The 23,602-nt window shown below is 49.0% G+C and overlaps 5 protein-coding genes across 5 annotated transcripts; 1 reads left to right on the top strand and 4 right to left on the bottom strand.

Annotated features, from left to right (window-relative positions):
- Window positions 1-25: 25 nt before the first annotated feature.
- Window positions 26-5,175, bottom strand: VFPPC_02501 (NACHT and WD domain-containing protein; the record flags this gene model as incomplete). Its single annotated transcript, XM_018282142.1, has 3 exons — window positions 26-3,512; window positions 3,563-4,292; window positions 4,341-5,175. 3 exons carry the CDS (start codon window positions 5,173-5,175, stop codon window positions 26-28), a joined length of 5,052 nt encoding a protein of 1,683 aa, XP_018146493.1.
- A 7,230-nt stretch (window positions 5,176-12,405) lies between these two features.
- On the bottom strand, window positions 12,406-13,563 carry VFPPC_13285 (beta-lactamase; the record flags this gene model as incomplete). The annotated part of the gene is made up of 1 exon (XM_018291062.1): window positions 12,406-13,563. One exon carries the CDS (start codon window positions 13,561-13,563, stop codon window positions 12,406-12,408), a length of 1,158 nt encoding a protein of 385 aa, XP_018146489.1.
- A 1,311-nt stretch (window positions 13,564-14,874) lies between these two features.
- On the bottom strand, window positions 14,875-15,454 carry VFPPC_13284 (hypothetical protein; the record flags this gene model as incomplete). Its single annotated transcript, XM_018291061.1, has 3 exons — window positions 14,875-15,195; window positions 15,244-15,312; window positions 15,359-15,454. The coding sequence occupies 3 exons, from the start codon at window positions 15,452-15,454 to the stop codon at window positions 14,875-14,877; spliced, it is 486 nt and encodes a 161-aa protein (XP_018146488.1).
- A 1,237-nt stretch (window positions 15,455-16,691) lies between these two features.
- VFPPC_02496 (hypothetical protein) lies at window positions 16,692-17,575 on the top strand (the record flags this gene model as incomplete). The annotated part of the gene is made up of 3 exons (XM_018282138.1): window positions 16,692-16,938; window positions 16,986-17,339; window positions 17,388-17,575. 3 exons carry the CDS (start codon window positions 16,692-16,694, stop codon window positions 17,573-17,575), a joined length of 789 nt encoding a protein of 262 aa, XP_018146487.1.
- A 191-nt stretch (window positions 17,576-17,766) lies between these two features.
- VFPPC_02495 (protein PNS1) lies at window positions 17,767-19,586 on the bottom strand (the record flags this gene model as incomplete). Its single annotated transcript, XM_018282137.1, has 3 exons — window positions 17,767-18,090; window positions 18,148-19,170; window positions 19,242-19,586. 3 exons carry the CDS (start codon window positions 19,584-19,586, stop codon window positions 17,767-17,769), a joined length of 1,692 nt encoding a protein of 563 aa, XP_018146486.1.
- Window positions 19,587-23,602: the final 4,016 nt, after the last annotated feature.

Genomic DNA, 23,602 nt, shown 5'->3' with positions numbered 1-23,602 from the left:
GCTACACCACAAAAGTTGAACAAAATTAAGTAACCAAAGTAAAAGGCACATGCTGGCCGTTATCCAGCCCATTGTTAACCACGATAACACCATCTTGGTGTACAAAAATGATATCCTGACCGCGACGTATCTTACTAATGAGATGTGGATTCGCGGTCCGCCAAATAGAAGGGATCAAAAAATGCTTTTGGAATGTCTCAAGCATATTTCGTCCTGCGCTGTCAAGATCCACCGAGCACACCCAGCCTTCCCGTGAGATGAACACTAAGAACCAGGAGTTGAACCTTTTAACGGTTCCGATGATAGTCTCCACATCAGGGACATCGGCCACGTTTCTAACCGAAGGTCGACGTCCTCTGCTGCCACGCGTTTTCAACGCTGGGGTGACAAGTTGGCCCGAATTTGAAGGAGGTGTGGGCAGTGCATTTTTCAATTGTGGAGATTTGTTTGTCTGTAAAACGGAACCCGGACCCAAAGTGCTGAATGAGTGCTGCAGCAGGTTCGATTTATCGAAGTGGGTGTGTGAATCAACAGATGGGATAGGATGAAACACGAGAGAAGACAAGTCAAAGACGTGAATCTTCGTCACCGCAGAAGAGTTTGATGGCATCACCTGAACAGCCTGCTGTTTCAAAGTCATCTTTTGCATGAAGACCAGATCTTCGCCATCACTGGATATGGAAATGGCATCGGCATCCGTGTAAGCCGCGTGTCCCACTTCATCGCATTCAATGTGAGCCAGTGGAGGAGAAGCCTCTGCAGTAGCCAATTCGGAGAGATCGGCCCAGTTGAAGAGTTTCAAGCCTTTGTCTTCAAAAAGAAGCAGCTGTGACGGGGTTGAAGGACGGATAAACCATTTCCATGTCGTCCGTCTGCGATTTGTGATAATAGCCACCCGTTTCTTTGTTGCTACAGACCATACTGAGTCCGACCCAGAGGAAGACACAAGCACGTACAAGCCATCAGGGTGAACGAGAACCTGGGCGATGCTTTGCCCCTGCTCTAGACGGCCCTCAACGACTAACTTAGCGCTCCATTCTCGCCGTGCCCCGGTGGTAATTTGCATGATCCTGAACGTTCCCGATGTGTCGGCACTGACCGTGACTCTCGCATTGTGTGCCAAGCCGATACAGGTAATACTCGTGAATCCCCCTCTGTGCCTATACAAATTGCGCATAGTCTTTTGAGGGTCGTCCAGATTACATGTATCAACCCGCCCATCAGTCCGACCACAAAATGCAATGCCACTTTCTTCACAATAGTGAAGAGATGTAATAGCCGCTGAGTTGTCCACTGTTGCTACGCCTGTTTCATCCACTACGTGATGTACAGACTCACTAGGCTCGCTAGACTGAGAATCGGAATCCTGCCCGACGAGAGCCAAGGGCTCCCAGACGTTCGCGTTCGTGCTTCGAGTGTCAATTATCCTCAAGCTATCACTTGTGAAAACGAGTGAAGTTACTGGGTCACCTTGTACCTGAACTTTGTAAAGAAATTGGAGAGTCTCAAAATCGAGGATCTTGACGGCCCCTGCGCCATCGCTGCCCGCAAGAGTTTTTCCGTTCGGGGAAATGGCGACTTTGTCCAGTCCAACTGACGTGGATGCCAGGGTCTTGCATGTCTTGATATCATAAACAGCGAGGAGTTCGTCCCAGTAAGCCACAACAAGGCCCGGATTTGCTGTATTAGGGTTGAAAGCAGTACAGTGAACAAGATGCCCAGCACTAGTGTGCTTATGAGTTGAGGGTCTAATACAAGCCCCAATGGGTCGATGGTCATCCAGCGACCAGAGTTGGACAGGTTTGCTGCGATATGTAACAGCTATTACCTGCAGCTCCACCGATATCTTGACGCCGGTCGGGGTGAGAGGAAAGCTAGAATCTTTTGCCTCTAGGAATTGATCCCGCCATTGCAGCCTTTGGAGTTGAAGACCATTTGAGATTTGGTATACGGAAAGCCATCTGTCCCTTGAGGCCACGAATAACAATGTGTCAGACTCATCAAACGCGACGGCTAGTGTCTGCGAATCGGCTTCAACGTTGAGAACCTGCCTGCCTGTCGCCACCTCCCAGAGCTTAACATGCCGCAACCCAGCTGAGACCACAAACTTTGCTGTAAACCCGAATTCTAGGACTGACAACGATTCCGTATGATCCAAAGCCAAATACTCCTCGCATGTGGAGGTTCGGTATAGCTTGATCAAACCATCTGCCAGGCCAACCGCAAAACGGTCATCCCTAGTAGAGACATCCCTGGTGTAGGTTTCATGATAGGAGATGGAGCATATCCTGTCATCCCAACCTGAGTTCCAACCCCCTACCAGCTTAATTCCGTCCTCAGCATAACCAAAATTTCGGTATATCGCCGAATCGCGGGGACAAAAGGGGGGTATGAGGCTATGAATAGCCTCGGGATCTTTGATCAGATTGTCACCAAACTGCGCCGCAATCCTTGGTAAATCGACAGCCCATGCTTTTAAGTCTCCCGGAAGCATTGGGACATACTTGGCCCTGCGCCCCAGAAAACTCGACAAATGCTTCGTAGTCCGATTCAAGCAGTCCAAATCTCCTAGATGGGCGACTCTTTCAATCCAGGACAACACGTTCGTCTGGAAGAACCGCACCAACAGATCAAAGAGATGGTCCGAAGAAGATGAACTTCTAAAGATATGCTCGCTCCAACGAAGGCATACATAGTCAGTCATTGAACTCCTATCTGTTTCACTTGTGGTAGAGCTCCTTCTCCACTTGGAGTATTTTAGCTCTTCCCCCAAAAGATAATTCAAACAAGCGGTTGCAATGATTTCGTGTCCTTCGGCGAAATCAATGCGGAACTCGGAATCAAGACTTGGATTAGTTAGGAATGCCCTCGCAGTTTCGTGAACTACGCGAATGCGAGACTGCTTGTCGACGTCTAGGAACTGGCCGCAAAGATACGGGAGGCTGATCCGGAGATTGCGAGCCAACGTAATACCCTGACTTAGTTTGATAGCATCCTTCATTTGATCCACCGTTAGAGGCTGTATGGCGCAAATAGCCCACACGATGATATGCTTGACAGTTGCCTTCGATCTGGACGTCTCCATACTTTTAATGTTGTGCTGGTATAATTCGTTCATCTTCTGTGGTATCTCTCTCAGGACTTCGTGTATCTCCTCAACCGTCAAGACCTCCCGCAACTTCTTTACAACCAGGACCGTCCAGAGAAAACTGCCTCCAGACATGTCCACAATGTTGTCAATAAGAATTTTGCGTTGACCAGCGTCGGCAACCGGGAGATTTGCTGACCAAGTGTCTACGTAAAGTCTAATGTCGCCGATAGAATCATCAATGGTCATAAGCTCCGTGATGGTCGGCAAGTGCGAAAAGAGATTGTCTAGTTCGAATGTTGGCCGACCAGTAAAAAAGATCTTAAGAGGAACCTTTTTGTCGATCTTCGATAACAGTAGAAAGTAATCGTCTGCGTGGCCTTTCTCAGCCGCTTCATCGAGAGCATCAAGAACCCAGAAATAGCTGCCTTCGCAGTTAGAAACAAAATTCCTGAAGGGTGATACTGGACATACCATCGTCCAGCCATTTTCTGGAATATGCAACTGAGAAATATACTATGCCAAATAGACTTTGGGTTACGGATGTCTATTGCTGGGCCGTTCTGTGCAAGATCGAACAGGGCGTCTCGAATTGCTGGGTTGGCCCTGCACATCTGATATGCCATGGAACGCAAAAATCTGCTGAGGTTTGGAGTAAACCGTTCTCCCGTTTTGAAGAAATAATAACACACGGGATTGTATTCTTCTTGAAGATTTTTGACGATGAAACTTGCCATTGTTGACTTGCCAGACGCTGGGGCGCCTTTAAGATAGAAATGACAAGATGAGGGAGAGTTTAGCCATTCCTGGAACGAACGTTTTGCAAGAAGCCAGGAACAGGACCCTTTGAGCCTCGTGTCATCCAACGATAACAACGTCTCGTCAGGGGAGTGATCTACAGCCAAGTACGAGAAGATTCTTTCCATTTTCTCGTGTTGGACTGCGGATTGATTCAACGAGAGTGACTGTGTCCCAAGTTCTGGCGGACAAGTTGCACGACCGGCCTGCGATTCAAGTGCTCTATTGCCGCCTTGGCTTAGACTTTGTGGATAAAACTTGATTTTCGTACATTGATCTCGAATCTGTTGGATCGTAGCCGCAAGTCTGTTCCTCAGGGACCTGTAATTGGAATCGTCCGGGTTCTCAAATTTGATGAGGTTCTTGTGATTTGCGTTTAAAAGTTGGGAACGTTCCTCGGCATATCCTATAGCTCAATTAGCGAAGTATTTATACAGGATGACCATACACAAACCTAGTGTCGCCGACTCCATGTCCACAATAAGACCGAGAGGAGGCGTTGGTTGAGATTCGTAAAAAGTATGCAAATGAATTCCGGCATAGTTCACTCGAAATCCATCATTCAGACTACGAATGATCTCTGAGTGAGACTCAAGGCCCGCTATATAGGCTCGACGCCCCGTTCCAGAGAGTCGAAGAAGATTGTTGAGCGTCTTTGCCATTCCAGCGCCTCGGTGCGGAGTTCCCAAAAAGTAGAAGGAATGGAACCGCTTGGCCAATGAGGCAAACTCTGGGTTAGATTTGGACAAAATACATGCCTTCTTTATCACTAAGCCACCCATGCTGTGACCTATAAGTACAATTGATGTGCCTGACGTTTTAACTTTTGGGTCGCTAAGAAGGTCTTCGACAAGAGACTGCCCGAAGGCGTGGATATCGAGAGGATTATTCACCCGTTTCTTCCAGTTGGCATTGTATCCAAAGCTGTGAACTCTGACTCCGTGAAAATCTGGATCCTTAGGAAGCCATTCTTTGGGCCAGAAACTCTCCGGATTTGATTTGATGCACCAAGTCGTGCTGGAACCACCCCCCAAGCCATGCACAAACACCAAGTCCGCAATAACGGGGATGGATTCATTCGGCTGGTACACAGTGTTGAGACCATATTCATTCTTGGTTCGCGGTGGCTCTTGGGCCGTGGACTTGCGACTCAAAGGAAGGAGATTGGAAATCTTTCTACCTAGCGACGACCCAGTCGATCTCGTGCTATCACTGCTCGGGCTTGGCCCCGATGCGCCCGAGCCAGCGTTGCGCGAGAGGGACCGTGAGACGCTCAAGTCTTCCGACATGGTGTCGATCGTGTGTTCAGAATCGCATGTATCGCAGCCACCATTAGGTTACGTTGCGCTTGTCGATTCTGCGTACAGTACCTAGATGCTTTGCCTACCCCTATGATTAAGAGAGAGTCGAGCTTGGTGAGCTAATGCGATGGGGGGGCATTGATTTGCGTCCACCATTGAGGCTCTCTGCCTTTCCGCCAGAAATCAAATTAAGCGTTTGATTTGATGTGGTGGTTACACAGAGACACCGCGGTATGACGAGTAGTGGCTAAGTGCATGCATCTCCCGGCCCTCTGGCGTCTTGACCAGTCTCTGGACATGTACGAGCCTCTTCTTTTATTGTCACGAGCATTTCTGTGCCCATTTGCGGTACCCCGCGCGGAGCAGTCGTCTTCGGTCCTGGAGACGTTTCGTTTGTTACACACATCGTGGATGCTGATAATGAGGCCTTTTTCTCAGAGCCAAAGATATTCGTGGTCAAAATAGCAACACCCTTACAGTTATTAGCATCGTTGACTTGAACCTTTACTTTTATACATCTCTCGACACCCATCATCATCGATATTACTGTAACAAAATGACGGAGATGAATGGAATTCCGAAGCCAACACAGACGGATAGTGACCAGGTATTCCTCGTGGACGAGGCCGTCGCAGAGCGTACGTAATGAGTTTTATTTTCAAGCTGAATTTCTCTTAGCGCCGCATAGGGCCAATGGAAACAAAATTGCAGCCGGGATGCTAATTGTCTGAAGACCTTCCTCCAGGGTCCAAGATAATGGATGCCAGAGCTCACGGTGCAAGCTTCTGGACACGGACTGCCCGAATCGATGTGGAATTAGCCGACAAGACAGCAGCAAAGTATTTCGTCAAATCCTCTTCCGGAGAGCTTGGCATGAGTATGATTCGAGGCGAATGCGAGGGCTCCAAGGTAATCCATAAATACACTCCAGAAGGCATTCCTCGCCCAGTAGCCTGGGGTACGTACAAGTCCGATCCTAATACGCACTTCTACTTGAGCGAGTTCATGGATATGATTGAGGAGCTTCCAGATATACGGAAATTTTGCGCGATGCTTGCCAGGCTTCACCAAGACAGTATGAACGATAAAGATGCACCAAAAGAGTTTGGATTTCATGTAATGACGCATGAAGGCACCATGTACCAAAATATCACTTGGTGCAAAACGTGGGAGGAAATGTATACGCGCCGTTTCCAATCTTTTGTTGATCAAGAACTTGTCTCGCAGGGCGAAAGTGAGGAACTCGACGAGATATTGCCGCAGTTCATAGCCAAGGTCATCCCCCGCTTGCTACGTCCGCTCGGGACGAAAGGCCGACTCCTCAAACCAGTTGCGCTTCATGCCGACATCTGGTATGGCAATATGGCCACGAATGCTACCACAGGCGAGCCTGTGTACTTTGATCCCTCGGTATTTTGGGGTCACAACGAATGTACGTGTTTTGAATTCGTTCCGCCCTTCACCAACAGCACGAACTTACATCAACAGATGATGTTGGAAGTATGGCAACCCCGCGCTATCGACTTGGCCGCCACTGGATGAGAGAGTACCACAAGTTTTTCCCAATCTCGGCCCCCGAGGAAGATTACGAAGATCGTAACCTTCTCTATGCTATGTAGGTGCATCGTAGTTTTCGATGCCTGCGATGCCTGCGAAAGAGGCTAATAACCAGGACAGAAGTGGCCACTTTTGCGCTTCAACCTTATACCCTGACAACAGCAATTTCAGAAAGATGTAAGGAAACCCGGAAGAATTGATGTCCATGAATTAACATCTACGGCCAGGGCAATCGAAGACATGAAGCGACTTCTCCGGAAGTACCCAAACGGGTATCAGGGCGAATGATGGCTAGTTTCGGCAAGAATGCACACAAGTTTGAACTAGATAATTTTATTGTCTCAAAACTCTGTCCCAAGTCAGATTCATCTACATATGATCGCCAAAATATGCATGAATACACCTTAAACAAAAGAATTAATCCCGCTTTCGGCGACCAAGGCACCGGACACAATAAGAATGGCCAGTAGCTGAGGGTACAGATTGCCATTGCAGTAACAGTCCAGAAAGCCGCCGGCTTATCAAACAGTAGCACATCAGCACTATACGACTATCAACCGCTGATGCCAGACTGCAATGGATATTAGTTTATGAGACTGTGAAATGCGAGTCGGTCGATAAATGGCCTCAAAATTTAGAATTATGCCTTCGGCTCCTGCACGGCCACTGCCACGAGGCAAAACGAACTTGACACTACTGGGCAATGGTTGCCACTCAGGCTCCCTGGAGCAACCTCAGTTCTGCATTCAGGCTTCTCAAGCACTTGACATTCTCAAATACCTGGTCAGTCTACAGCACTGGTCACAGGGGGGTTGATAGGTGGTTGGCTGGGCTGTGCCTGTCGACACCTTTCGTATAGGTTGTGTCACCATGCCAACTCACGGTGACCAACCAGCCTTCAAATCCGCTCAGCGGGTGCATCAGCCGAGCTACATGGATGGATGAACAAATGCACTCAATGGACATTCGGAACTCTCTGCTATTTTTGGCCAGGATGAAGTGGTACGACAGAAGTATTGATGACTAGACATGTTGGTCCCAGCTCTTCCTCAGGTGGGTATTCCGTACGCGATGCACAGATACCTCTTTGGCTTTCAACAAAGAGAAGAAAACATGGTGGCCCAAGTGTAAAGTTTATTTTGGGGTCTGGTAGCAGTTACCTTGCCGGAAAAGTACATGTGCCCAAGATTGTAGCCGGTTTCGCACATCTCCTCGCCCGCATCTCAGAAGACTTCCCCTCGATTACACCATCAAATAGAAGCATCAGATCTGCCACAATGTCGCAAGGCTACTGGGATATACAAAACAAACCAAAAGTTCACGAAGGACCCATCGAGCTCGACGAGGAGATCATCGCGCGTAAGATTCTCTTCTCCGGTCCTGCGTCAAAGCACGTTGTTGCTAACAGTTCTAGATCTTCCACCTGGGGCTGTCGTGAAAGAGTGCAGAGGCCATGGCGGAAGCAATTGGAACACAACTGCCAGAATCGACACAGAACTTGATGGGAAGGATGCTTCGTACTTTTTGAAAGTAGATCTCCCCAGCACCTCCCCTTGTTCTTCAACATTTGATGAACGATATACTGACCTTGGACCACAGCTTACCGAGGGTCCGAATGCCAGCACCATGTTTAAAGGAGAGTACGAGTCGATGAAATTGATCAACGAGATCGTTCCAGCCTTCTCACCAAAACCACTGGCGTGGGGAAAATGCAAGGAATCCGAACGCCATTTTATCCTATTCACTTTCCACAAACTTCGCGAGGGGGATCCAGCAATTCCCCGTTTCACCCATGCCGTAGCTCAGCTTCATACCCTCAGTGTCAAGCACAACCCTACTGGCAAATTCGGGTTTCACGTAGCTACATGCAATGGAACACTTGCCCAGGATAACACTTGGACAGATACATGGGAGGAATTCTACGCCAGGGGCATGCGACGAATGTTGACGCTCGACCAAGAAGCACGAGGACCGAGCCAGGAACTTCAAGAGCTCTCTGGGCCGTTCTTCGACAAGGTTATACCAAGACTGCTTCGTCCTCTGGAAAGTAAGGGCAGAAGTATCAAGCCAGTGCTTATACATGGTGATTTATGGCTCGGAAATGTTTCCGTTCAAGAGGAATCCGAGGAGCCATTGATGTTTGACGCGTCAGCCTTTTGGGGGCATAACGAGTGTAAGATACCTCATGAAAAATGGCCAATTATTTTTGTCCTTCTTGTCTAGGGTTGTAGATGCTGACGGTAACCCAGATGAACTCGCTACGCTGCGCACGCTGGAAAATGACTGGGCCAGAGAGTGTCTGGAAAGTTATCACAAACATATCCCAAAATCTGAGCCGGTAGAAGATTGGGATGCCCGGGATGCACTTTACGCTACGTGAGTAATTCCTCCATCTTATGCCGATGCATCAACTGACTCAATCTCAGACGCGTAATTATTCACGATTCGGCGCTGTATCCAGAAGCGCCATACTTTAGGGACACGTATGAAACGAAGCTATTGCTCCTACTCTTTTGGTTTCTTGGGCTAACAGCAATATAGATTGATTCAAGAGATGCGGAAGTTGGTCAATCAGTTCCCTGAAGGCTATATTGAGTAAAGTCCTGCGTAGAGCCGTGCCGATATCATCTGTTCTCCGCCAAGACGGAATAGACAGAATCAGAATAATCGGTTTAAAGGTTTACCATGTTTCTTGGGGTGCCTCATTGAAGTGGGCTTAGCTTGGGGACGATGCGAATGGATGAAATATCTTGAAAACACTAGAGCCTAGTACATTTTTGTGAATGGAAGAAGTCAAATATTTAACCAAACTTGACCCCGCATTGGCTTCGCAGCAAACGCCTCGGCTATCATTTGCCTCTTCCTACATCAATACTTTATATGCCTAACCCAACTTTCATCCTGTTGTGAGACGTTTCATTTGCGAAATTGCATTCAGCAGGTTGCGTTGCTCTCATAATTCAATGAATACACACACAAATATACCGCCATCATCACATCCGGACTGTCCACCTGGATTCCACTCCCCAAGCCCGCAACTCAAGAAGACTCGAGCAAGCCATGTATGCCAAGGCTGCCGGAAGAGAAAAGTAAAATGTGATCTAATAATTTGCGGCAACCCTTGCAGCAACTGCCGTGCGGATGGCATTATTTGCGTGCGGTTGGAATCCAAGAGGAGCAGAAATCATCGCCGACAGAAACAACTTCTCCAAAACTTGCCTGTTCCGAGTCACAGTATATCCTATGAGAGTTCTATTACTCAACCGACAAATGCGGCATCTCAATATCCCTGTGCTTCTGTGCTTCCACCACAGGCATTGCCGTCGCCGTCGACCTTGTTGTCTGCCAACATCCCCTCTTACGTGAAGACCGCGCGCCATGGCTTCAGCACCGATGATACAGCATTTCTGGCCAGTCGCGGGGCCTTGACCGTGCCAGAGGTTACTATGCGCGATGAATTTATCCGCTCTTTTGTTTTATATGTTCACCCATACATCCCAGTTGTCAATCTGCAGGATTTCTTCCAGTCCATCAACAGAGTCGACATGTCTGAGCCACCGTGCAGCCTCATTCTGTTACAAGCCATCCTTTTTGCTGGCTCTGCGTTCGTGAGCATGCCATTGCTTGAATCTCTTGGCTTCAAGACGAGAAAGGCAGCTCGTAAAGCATTCTACATCAAAGTAAAAGTAAGCAATTTGATGACCCGGTCACAGTTAACACGGCATGTAGTAGGCTGACCAAGTACATAGCAACTTTACGAATTCGACTGGGAAGACGACCCTGTCCCAGTTATCCAAGCCCTCTTGCTCATCACCGACTGGTTCGAAACCCCAGATGACCAGAAAGACCCGTGGTACTGGCTAGGTGTATGCCGCATATTAGCAAACAGGATCGGCCTCGGCAACCGTAGCAGCATGCAGAAGTGGCCTCCGAGAACACAGAAACTGCTCAAGCGCCTCTGGTGGTTGTGTGTATTAAGAGACAGGGTCATGGCGCTCGCAACACGGAAGCCGCTACAATTCGTCGGTGATGAGGAGCTCAACATGCCGATGCTCACCGTGAATGATTTCGAGACCGAGCCGGTCACTCCCAGCATTGCTTTGCCTAGTGGTTCTGCAATGCTGACCGACACGAAAACGAGGCAGTACTTGGCACGGTTATGCATTGAAAGACTCAAGTTGGCGCGCTTGGTTGCAAGCATACTGTCTCAGAATTATGCATTATCCAGTGATTCGAAGACACCTGCAACCTGCGTCCAGCTGTATTCTCCAAGACTGAGAGTGGATAAGATGGACGAGAACCTTCAGCTGCACCGTAAACTGGAGCAATGGAAGGAAGCTCTACCAGATGATTGTGTATTTGAAGCACCTGCCAACAATGGCTCAGAGAGGACTGAAGACGATGAAGCACTGTTTTTGTATCGTGCAGAACTCTACATGTTTTCTTTGATGACACTTGGTCTGTTGTACAGGCCACTACTCTCAATCAAAATGGGCTCAAGCTCGACGGATTTTCCTGTCCATGATATCAAGTTGGCTGCCGAAAGAGTTGCCAATGAAACAGCACGGATGGCTCAACTCTTCTGTGAGCAGCACTTGGTGTCGAAGCTGCCGCCGTACGCCACCACATTCTTCATCTCTACTCTTCCCGCATTCCTTGTTGGCATAAAGGCTTCTTCGGGAGCTGTGTGCGACAGGCAGAGACTGAAATTCCGATGGTGCAGTGAGGCAATATCGAGGCAGCGAGATATCTGGCCAACATCTGATCTTGCGTACCGTATGGTTGAACTTATGGTGGCAATGGCTCGTATTCAAGATCCTCACAGCCTGCTCACCGGCGAGTCCAACGCAGACCTCGCCAGGAGCCGTGGTCCGCATATACATCGAAGTATTGAGATTAACGGCGTGTTAAATGGCAGAAATAGCACGAATTTACCGCCATTCGATTCGTCCCAGGTCAGCTACGGCGGCAACATCAACGTCCACGACACTGCGTCCGAAGGTGGTGCATCAGAGTGGGCATCTTGGCTGCGGTTTGATGACGGCCTCTTCAACCAACTTTGCAACTACTCAGGTGCTTTCACTGAAACTGAACGATGACTCAACTTAGTAGCGGCCTATATGACGGGCGGCTGTTCGCAGAAACGGGAAGTTCTATGGGAAATGGCATCGCACAAGCACATACTCAAAGCGCACAAGGTAGTGTTGCATGGCACGCTTTCGGGTCGAAAACCAAAAAGTATACAATGCGGAATAATTTAGCGTCTAATTGTCTTCAAAGATGCAAAAAGAAATTCCATGTTGTAACCTGCCGTGTGTTCATTGGACGATGGGATATGAGAGCTGGCTATGGATGTCCTACACTGATCATCCTTGGAAGAACAAGCAGATTGAGAAGAGCCAGAACAACTGCTTGATAGATGCTACGTTTTAGTTCCACCCAGAAGGACCTCTTATAGCTTTAGCAAATTACTATCTCTGGGTTACGGCTACGTAGCTCACTGCCTTCGCTTGCTATTATTGTAGGCAGCACGCTTTACATTCAATAAATAGTGTCAACATATTTGTCAAACATGGAGGCATTGCTGAATTGGGCACTATCGCATACTGCATTACAACGCTCAGTGCAGTACTTTCCTTCGAGGTATCTCACACTACTGGTCTACCCGCTCTTCGCCTTGTTGATCACATTGTAAATCGAACGAACATAGCTCAGGCCCCGTGCCGAACCCAATGTCTCAGGAGCCATCTTGTTCATGACATAGCCAATTGTCAACCCCCTATCAACATCCATAATGATGGCGGAGCCACCCCATCCTCCCCAATAACACACCCGACCCTCAGGAAGATGCGGCACCGAAGCATTTGGCAGCCCATAGCCGATACCGAGTCGGAGAGGTAAGCCGAGGACCAGATCTACCCCGTTGGCCTGCTCCTCGAAAATTCGTTCAACCGTCTCCGGTGACAAAAGCCGAACGCCCTGGCTTTCTCCTCCAAGAGAAATCGTAGACAAAATTTGCACAACAGAGCGAGCATTACCGTGGCCATTGGCCGCACCGATCTCGGCATTCCTCCACCCAGTGGTGTTGGCTGCTGCTGCGTCTGGGGGAGGACCGGTGAAGGTCTTGAATGCAGGTTGATTGGGATCAAGCGCTTTCAAGCCTGCCCCTATTTCGGTTACGTCAGGAGGGATTACATGAGAAATGCGTGGCCAGTCTGACTCTTTGGCTCCAAGTTGAAAGTCGGCACCGAGTGGTTTGCTGATCTCGTCTGAAATGAACTTCTTCAACGATTTTCCAGTAACTCGCCTGACCAGCTCGCCAACTAGATGGCCCTGGTTGAGGGCATGATATCCAGACGCGGTACCAGGGTCCCACCAAGGAGCTTGCTTTGCCAACAGCGAGGCTGATCTCTCTGGGTCGTACAAATCCTCGAGAGAAATCGGTTGATCCCATCCAGATACACCAGAGGTATGGGCCAAGATATGTCGTACCTTGATGTTGTCTTTGCCATTCGCGCCAAATTCTGGCCAGTACTTGGCAACATTCTCGTCCAAATCTATCAAGCCACGGTCCGCTAACATCAAGGCGGCAAGATTTGTCACCGTCTTGCTGAGGGACCACACATTGGTGATTGTGTCTTCAGTCCACGGACGGGTCTGGTCCTCTCCGCAGAATCCGCCCCAGAGGTTCACCACACCTTTTCCCTTCCAGTCCACATATATAGAGGCACCAACTTCTTCGCCAGCATCAAGGTATTGCTGCATCAGCTTCTTAACGTCGTCAAAGGCTTCATCATAGGATCCTTGTACTTTGGCCATGATGTTGTATTAGTTCGAGGGGTAAGGAATAAACTTGTGTCTTATTTTTTGTAGTGCATATTTGAAGATACGACAAACAGGACAAGCAACTATTTAAGTACTAGTGTAGCAGCTGTTCATCATACAGTTGGCTCTAGAGCACAATTCTCAGGTTAACTCGGTAAGCCGGCTGCCGCGGTAACAATGTCAGTTGAGCTTATTTCGACTGGTCCAAAAACCAGACTAGTCAGTGATATCATGAGCCAGTTAGAAAATATAAACCATGTCAAATGACATTGCAAGAACCGCTTGACGCTCAATGCTCTCCACAACTCCGCAGTGATAGCGGTTTAGCAGGTCCACGCCACTATGCTTCCAGTCAAGTCAAAAGTCCATGCCGCCAAGTTTAATTGGTCCAAATAAGCCAAAATGCCCAAATTGGGTACTCTAGCCCGCCACCCGAGGCATTAGCGAACTATTAGCGATGGATTAGCGATTATTTAGCGATACGGGGTGCGGGGGTTGTAGGCAATGGGCATCAGAGGGCTTGTGTGTGAATGGTTTGTGTTGAAGGATTCCTGTGACAGAAGTGAACACGCCATCACCGCGGGGAGAGCATTGACGAAACCCCTTTTTGGGGGCGTATGTGGAAGAGAGGAGTCAGTTTTGCCATGGCAGCCTTCCTGACTGGGTCCTATCACATAGACTCCAAGGCCGCTTTGTTCATTTTACCTAATTTCCATTTCTCTATATCTCAGGCTGCCCCGGAGGTGGGATCAAGTCTTATCTGGAAGAAGGTGCTGGTCATGTCTGAATCGGACAACGTGGCAGACCTAACAATTATTCATGAACATGAATACGGGCGGACGCAGAATAGCATGGACTGGGAGTCAATACCGATGGTACAGAGAGATGACAGCTAGGTCATTTGCCCTCGCAAAGGGGAACGGTACTGATGCAGAACATAGTCCCAATGATATCTGTCAACACTTTCGGACCAATTTCGGTTTCCGATATAGCGACCTGATAACAACAATATGTGTGTGAATTATCCGTCAGAGGTATTATGCTAACTAGTATCTTTGTTTCACCATGTAGTAGTAATATATCACTCTCTCAGAGAAATCTTAATGCTAGTATGAAACCCAAGTTCACTCGAGGCTTTCTCACAAGATACTCAGGTAGCTGCTTCGCGCCAAGACATTAGTCAAAGTAACAAGCCGTCTACACAATACTTCCAAAAACATATGCCGTTTCCAGGCCATGTATTCTAGACAGTGCCGCCTCATCACATCTCTAGTACCAGTCATGTCGTTAGTTCGCAGCACCATTTCAAGCATTCGCATTATTTCCAACAGCGGCAGCATTTGCCCCTGCCTTTGCCTTGCCCTTCGCCTTTCCCTTGGCCTTGGCACCCTGATGATGACGCACATCAATCTCTCTCTTGTTATTGCCGGCCTTGGCCTTCGCTTTGCCCTTCGCCTTTCCCTTCGCCTTTGCCCCGGCTCCATTGGCCTTGGCACCCTGATGATGACGGGCATCAAGATCTCTCTTGTTGTTGTCGCCTGGTGCAACAGCAGCGTTGTTATTGCCAGCCTTGGCCTTCGCTTTGCCCTTCGCTTTGCCCTTCCCCTTGGCACCCTGGTGGTGAGGCTGCAGAAACATTAGCAACCGTCAATCAAACACACTGTCACAACTAACCTCTCGAGATTCAACGTTTGCAACGGCGGGGAGTCCGAGTACAGGTGCAGCCATCAATGCCAACGGTGCCTGTGATAATTAGTTGCGTTCGTCCAGATAAATAGATGGAACTTACAGCATAACGTCGGACTATGCCGCCATTCGGTGTGACGCTGGTGCATGCGGCATGAGCGGCCAGCGCTCCAATGAGAATAACGGAGGGAGAATGCATAGTGAGAGTAGAGAATGAAACAGTATAATGGAACAAGAACAGCAGGAAAGGTGTCGCGTCAAGCGATGGCAGGCTGAAGGGGTGAGATGACTGAGCAGGAGATGAGACGAGATGAGTTCATGAGGAATATATATGTGGTAGCAACTCAGGGGCACACTGATCTTCAGATGAAATCAGCATTTCCAAAAAGAGCGTACATGCTTCTTACACCTTGTCATCGACCAACGGTTCGAAACAAGACGCTCGTGGGACGTCTCATCGCATAGGCTGATAGGAGTCAGGAGAAGTAAAGCATCACTGTTGTATTCACCCTGTTCGCCAACAGCCAAATTACGATTCGTCTCTCGTCAAGAACCCTCCCGCAGATAAAGTGCAACTCCATAGCTCGTCACAGCCTAGTGTATCACCGCCCGTCGCAACCAACCCTCCCACCAAGTTTCACATGCGAGTCAGAAGTGAAGCATCGTGACTCTTCATCCCCGGGCGCCAAAGCGGAATGTTTCCCGCGATTCCACATCATAGCGACCGCCCGGCCGGGGCCGACTGGACATTCCTTGGCAAGATCGTGTGGACATTCAACGCGCGTGACCGAATGAGACAGCCGATCAATCTTCGAACACGCCCGACGGAGAATTACTACGCGCGAATCATCTCCGCGTTGGAGTTTGGGGAGCGACCTGTCAGGAAGGTCAGATATGAAACGCCTCCTTCACACAGTTATCCCCGGTCTGAAGCACACCACCAGTACCTCGCGACAAGAGTACTGATTTTAGTCCCATCGCTAGATCCAAACCTTTGGTCTCTGCTGATCTGTATGGCGTATCCTGGGCTCAAATCCCATTAGGCCCGAGGTTATTCCCAGAGGGTACGTCAACAGGGATGATACAAGTTGATGATTCGAGTCATGTAATTGGTTAGTGACTTAACCGCCGTGAATAATTGCCTGCCGGTTTTGCAACTCCTCGCCTCCGTATCGATTCGTACGTGTCGCACCTGTTTCTGTTTTGTTTGGGTTATATTCCTGGCAAGCATTATGTTGTGTGTGAGGTCTAGATTTGCCTCAAGTCAATTTGACGCTGTTCATTTCGTCAACTTGAGGCTATTCATTTCCCTCGCATTTTCTTTTTCGCAACCGATTGAAAGCAACCAACTTATACCTCTCAGCTAAACTCATATCTCCAATAGTTCCACTCTACAATCTTGCATCTCAATCAATTTGGTAAATTAATTACACAACATGGACAAATCCTACCAGGCAATTGCCCTAGACGAGGAACACCTCATAGAGAAACCAGTAGCACAACCTCCCAAGCACAAACTTGCCCGTCTTTTCTCCATAAGCGACGAATACGCACAAGCCCTGATATGGCTATGCCACGGTCTACTCTTATCAATTTCGCTCGCATTACTCGCCCTTGCATACTGTCTACGATACGGTCGACCGTCTGACTCTGCTCAAGGATGCAGACTCGACACCCCATACTGTAAGTACCTCAAAATGAGAATCACGCAGACAGCTAACAGCACGTAGCCCCCGCCGCCTCAATAGTCAAGTACCAAACAACACGGTACAACATCACCCCCGTGCAAACAATGACCGAATACATCGGCTACGGGCCCAAGGTCGACAAAGCATGGAACCACATCACATACGATGTCGGCGACCAAATGATCACACGCCAGGAACTCGACCGTCTGGGTCTGGATCCTCAATCCCTCAAGATCAAGGACCCGAGAACAGGCAAAGAGGGCTACCGGGTCGGCATACAAGTCTTCCACCAGCTGCACTGCCTGAATCTCCTGCGGCAAGATAGCTACAGGGAGTACTATTCACATCACGGCGGTGACATTGAGGTTGAACCTCAAGATTTGCGAGGACATCTAGGTACGAGTTCTGTAAGTGAGACGAAGTGGAAGCAGCTGACGTGTGTAGATCATTGTATCGAGATTCTGAGGGTAAGTCTCATGTGCCAAAGCGACATTGGGGTCTTTCCATTCAGGTATTATGATGGATTTGAGGGGCACTGGCCGGATTTCAGCACGCTTCATACATGCCGTAACTTTGATGACATACGGGAGTGGGCGTTTGAGAATGCTGTGGTGTTTGGTGATGAGCAATAAGAGTTCCACAACGGCGCAACGTGAATAATGATTATAAAACTATTAGACTACGAATTATCGCGATTAACAATACTCAACACTTGGTAAAATTAACTTCATCCATGGTATCATTCCCAATTCTTCCCGCCCAGTTCCTCATTGACAAATTTCAACGGCCAACTTGCCTCTCACTATACCAATTTTGATGCAGCCTATCGCCGCACTTGAATAGCCTGCTGCACCTTGGGATACAACCTCACCATCTCCTGATACAGCTCAGGATGATCATTGATCATGACCTGGGGGTCCCATCCAGCCGCCACGAAAATCGTGTCGATGCCACTCGAGATCGGCGTCGTAAAGATGAGGGCAATTTGGAAGCCAATGAGGAACGCGAATGCCATGATGACTGCTGTGAAGCTACCACTACTATTGTAGGCCGGGTCGGTGAATTGAAGATATAAATAAGCGAGGAGAGCCGTTGCAAGGGCGACAAACATGGCACCGAAAGACAGAACAGGACCAATGAGGCATTCCTAAAGCATGTTAGTTGATTGCATGTTAGACAAGCGCCGGATAGTATCAATACGTACGTTGATCAGTGCGTCAATTCCGCGATCTTTGATCATGTTCCAGGTATCCTTGGCAGCAGGGAAATATGCCTTTCCATACAACGCAATATGGCAAAAGGCATATTTGTTCAGGAACTCAAGCGCCCACTCTAGGAGGGAGATAAGGCAGCCAAGAATGCAGAAAATGACATATCCAATAATGCCCGCAACGCCACCTCCGTCCATGGACTGCTGTCTAGCAATGGAGCATAGCTGGCGCAAGAACTGAACGATGGCAACGAGCAAACTACCAAGACTGATGGAACCGAAGCTGTAGGTAAGTGCACGCTTGGCAGATCCGCGAGTCGCACCCTTGGGGAAGTTGTGCACGCAGAAATACCAAGTACCATACACCCCGGCAATGGTTGTGTGAATCGTGTTCTTGAGCCACTCTGATATCCAATACATGGCAAAAGTAATAAAAACAGTCAAACCAATAAGAGTAGCATTGCTGCAGCCATTTCCATCTGAGCCGCATTTTGGGTTGTTGGCCGAAGGTTCGTAGGTGACGTAAACTGCCGTGAGGGTGACCGAGAACCATGCAGCAAATGCCGTAGCAAAGAGTCCGCCAATTAGGGAAACCAAGTAGACATGGCCATACTTTTTGCTGACATTGATGCTGGTCTTGAGCATCAAGGCCGAGAATGGAATGCGGGGGATCCAGGTATAAAACGCAAAGGCCGTAAAGAGTCCGAAAATAAGGAAGACTATGCCCGCAGACCAATACTTCTTGTAGAGATAATAAATGGCCGTCCCGATAGCCCAGCAAATGTTGAGAATGCCCGTGACCCAGATGAACTGCTTGGGGAACACACGCGCAACCGTGACGTAACCCCACGACAGTACAAAGGCAACCACCAGGCCAAATGCGAAAAGGATAATGGTATTATTGTTCAGGGAGAAAGTATTATTTCCGCCGTAGATACCGTTGCCTTGCGATCCGGTGACGTACCCTCGAATCGAGATGACGGAAACGGCGATGAAGCCGAGAAAGACGAGGATGAGCTGTGCGGGTAGATAGGTCAGCGGCGAGTTTTCAAACAGTGCTTCAATAAATCGCTGATGTTTTGACTCACCAGAATGCCAGCCCATAGATCATTCCACTTGGGCTTTGCAACCTTGAACGCCTGGTCAAAGGAGTAATTCGGATCATTGCCCTTGGGTGGGTTGTAGCTGTATGGCGGCGGGGCGCCATACTGATCAGGGTGCTGCTGTTGCGGCTCCGGCTGATATCCATTCTGGTTCTGAGGTTGAGACTGGTTGTAATAGTCTTGCGGCGGCGGCTGTTGATATTGCTGTTGGTATGGCTGCTGGCCATAAGGCTGTTGACCATAGGGCTGACCATATTGCTGTTGTTGTCCCCATTGCTGCGGCGGACCTCGTTCGTTGCCGCCGTTGGCGTAGCTGTCTGCCTCACCCATAGCGATACTTTCGACAAGTCGACCAAGCTATGCGCACGCAGCTATTGCGCCGATAGTAATGCAATTGTGCCAGGCGATGGGAGTGCGCGGAGATGGCGCGCGATGGAATTTGAAATTGAATTGAGGGAGAAAGGGGGGAAGTTTGGTTTGTGCAAAGTCAAATTGGTAGCTCGGCGGGTAGTGCAAGCAATATCAATGATGGAAGGAATGCCAAGCGGAGCGATGGCGACGGCTGCGAGTGGGGAGATTAACTCTGGTTCGATTTGCACAATCAAGTGGCACGCCAAGTTGGTATCGCTGTTTGCACATGAAATGGCGACGGTCAATCAATGCCCAATTCTTGGTACTTGCTAGCTGCTTAGTGCCGGCGCGACAACCATGGACATCAATTGATGAGTGATGGTTTCTGTTAGCTCGCGGTCGAACCGTCAATTTAATTTCAATGTCTGGTGCCAGCTCAACATTGAAGTCATGAGGTCATGCCATGGGCAGCTGGCGCTCAATCGCCCTCGGCTCGGCACTGCAGCTTCATCAATCGCTGCTCGATCGGTAGCTCCTTCCCGCTGCTGGGTGATCAGAGCTTCGGGCCAATCAGGCCTTCACAAACCCCCACAAGGATGGCCAGCTCGACATGGGCTCGACATGGGTTTGTTGAATCTACCATCATCTTCATGTCCATCCATTGAAACACCATCGCAAGGCCGTCGCAAAGCCATCTGGAAGCAGCGCAGGTCAACGTTCACTTGAGACGCAAACGCTAGGTAAGCTCAAAAGGACCGAATTAGTCACGCAACAGATAATCCCATACATCGTACCTCCAGCAAGACACTCGTAGCCAGCCAAGAGGGTTTCTGCAGCCACACACGCAAGTTGCTGCCAAGCCAACGGGCCATGTCCCACTTTTTGCAACATGAACTTCTTCAACACAGGAGTATTGCTCGGGGTGCTGTCATTTTTGCTCGGGGTGCTTAACGCCCCACTAACTTCCCTTCCAGGCCACTTAAGCTGCGCAAAGTACCCGGCTACTAATTGTATTTCCTGAGTCCAGCAGGACAGCATATGCGCTGCTGGATTGGCAATTATAATCGCAGCGCCGCAGGCAAGGATAGAGTTTTAGTCCCTAAATTTTCCCGGGAAGTGAGCGCAAGGCCCGAGCAAACATGGTAATACTCTCCAAGGAAAAGGTATATAGTGATTATCTGGAAGTGGTAGTTACAGTAGGGGGTTAGAAGTATTTAAATAGGGAAAGGTATCACATATCTCGTTGTGTGTTGAGGCATATTAAGCTGTATTAGTGTATACTTGGATATGTTTAGATACATTGGACCACAGACTGTAGTGGGGCGGTACGCACCCCGAGCAAAAAATGGCAGCACCCCGAGCAATACTCCAACACAGCCATAACAATCGTCAACCATCCGTTGCAGTTTAGCAACATCTACCCATATGAGCCTTAGAGGTATTGTACCGTCTTCCTCTCAATTGAATCGATTGACCACCACCCACCCACAGAAGTGGTAACAAGTCCCGGCATAGTGTCTCAACGAGGTGCCACGAAATCCTGGCCGCAATGTGTTTGTGTCCTCAAGCTCTCTGCTAAGCCACTGCCGAGCTTCACTTGGCATCAATTCGTCCAATTATCAGCGAAACGGATAAATTACGCTGGAACGGGTTGCACATAGACGTTTGATTAACTTGATTCAACCCAAAACACGTGTCACAGGCCACGGCCGTTCTGGATCATTTGGTGCAGGGTAACGCAAATCCATCATCCTTCAAATGGATATCGGACGGTTACAAACACGAGTCAATGCCTAGGAAATGCATATGTTGCTTTGTGCAGATGACAGCAATTCTCGCTATTCTGTATCACATGTCGTACAGGGAAAACACGCTCTCTGCCAAACCACGCAGACACAATCGGAACTCACAACTCAAGCATCAGTTCAAGGGCGTCAAGTGAATGCTGCTTCTGACACAATATCCCATGCAACTTGTTGGTTTAGAATTGGGTTCTATCATGGCGTAAGAGGTATTTTTCTCTCTCTCTTTCCAAAAAAAAAAAAAAAAAAAAAAAAAAACAGCACACAGAACGGCATGACCAGTTATAGACTCCACCAAATGCTTACATCGAGAAAACAGCTTCCCCAAAAAGAGGTCCCCTTGATTAAAGAAACCTTGACAACTTGCCTTGACTTACCTGACAGACCCAGATTCTCGCTCACAGCAACAAAGCTGCCATGGACCAAAGACAAAAATCGAAAGGCGGGCGACCCAAAGTACCTATTTCAGCAAGGCGAAAGTGGACACTAATATTCCAGAGCTGATCGAAGCATGAACATCCCCGTGCTCCACACACTCCAGCATATCCCACTATTATATAGCTTCATTTTTTTTTTTCGTCTAAACGCCTGCCACCGGTGATCATATCGGAGGTTGAGGTGGACCTATGACCTCCCGTGCCGTGAGATGTGATCGCGGGGAAGCTTCTCACCCCAATGCTCCAACAGTTCTCCGCGGATACCCGGCCCTACTCAGGCACGAATATGGGAGTGCCCGAGGCGCATGTCGTCTGATGAGAGGAAAATATCGAATGGTTAGGTTGGTTGTGCGCGGCATCTCATGCGACTCCATCTGGGTGTTAGTTTGACTGAGGACTCGCCGTATTTTGCATTCACCACATTGAACAACTTGTATACGCAAGGCTGAATCAGCATTTACAATTTTACCATCCATTGCATCCTTAAGTTAGTCGACAGAAGATGCAGACATTGACTCCAGTCTGAGCCGGGGATGTCTGGGGTATCTGAGTACAGAATTCGACGGAGCAATCGTCCTGGAGAAGCTCCGGCGTCGGGCCATTGGCTGCAATGACACGACATGACAGCTTCGTGTCGTCTCCACAAGCAATACAGGAGCCCATGTTCACATTAGGCAATAAGAATGACCTCCGCAGGTGCATATCGTGGGTTGATCTCAACACTAGCTACGACGTGGAGCTTTGCGTGGCATGGATGTTGTGGTTGCAACAGCTCGTCGACCAAGTACCAATCGGGCGTGAATCTGTCGGCCGATTCTTGATCAAAGATGACTGAGAGGTGGCTCATGTTCCCGAATTGAAGGGAATAAACGGGCGGACGTGACCGAGAATGAGACTAGACAATCCTCTCGAATTTGATGTGCCATGGGGCAAAGGGCGCAGACATGTCATTATCAAGCATCAACTCGAATGACTCGCAGCACCAAATCCTTGGTCGATGTGCTGACCAGCACACCATCAATCTCGGTCGCCTTCTCGCCTCGACTCATCTGAGCCAGGCGGCAACGAGCGGCCCAAAGCGTTTCGTTTACCCACAAAAGAATGCCTGGAGGAAACTTGGAACCTTGGTAGGACCGAAAACTGTACAAATCAGCGTCTTGTATGGAGTAGGTCTGCGGGTAACCCCCAACTTTGCAAGGGACTGATAAATTGATCCCCGAATTTCCGACGTCTTATCTCGTCGTCCGACGGAATACTATAATGCTATGGAGACTACATGTTGCATTTGGGGTCTTTCAGTGACAACGAGCTATCGCAAGCACGCCATTGAAGACAGCAGTCAAGTTTGTATGCATAATGTCTTCGGTCTCGGCAAGGTGTGGCGCTCACCGTGGAATTTTTTTTTTTTCGCCTCTGTCGCACACAAATTTTTCTTCCTCTTCTGGCCAGCTCTGTCAGATTTGATTGGCAAACTCCTCCAGGCATTGAACGCCATGGTAGGGCGACAGGCGGAAAAAGTGTGGCAGTCTTCAGCGGGTCGGTATCGCCGAGCCACGGCAGATTCTGCGCTCTGCCAAGCTTGGACAAGGAACATTGCAGCACCCAGGAAGGGAAGAAAAAAAAACCAGACGCACAATCCCCCTGCAGATATGATGAACCCGGTCATCGGCAGCACATCCTGCGTCTGGGTGTAGCGGGTGGCGGCGCTAGACGGGTTCCATGCAGCCTTCTGTCCTTCATTCCTCCGCCCAAGAAT

Source organism: Pochonia chlamydosporia, chromosome 2 (assembly GCF_001653235.2).
Source record: "Pochonia chlamydosporia 170 chromosome 2, whole genome shotgun sequence".
In the NCBI taxonomy this organism is placed as follows: Eukaryota; Fungi; Ascomycota; class Sordariomycetes; order Hypocreales; family Clavicipitaceae; genus Pochonia; species Pochonia chlamydosporia.
This window is presented reverse-complemented; position numbering and strand designations above follow the sequence as displayed.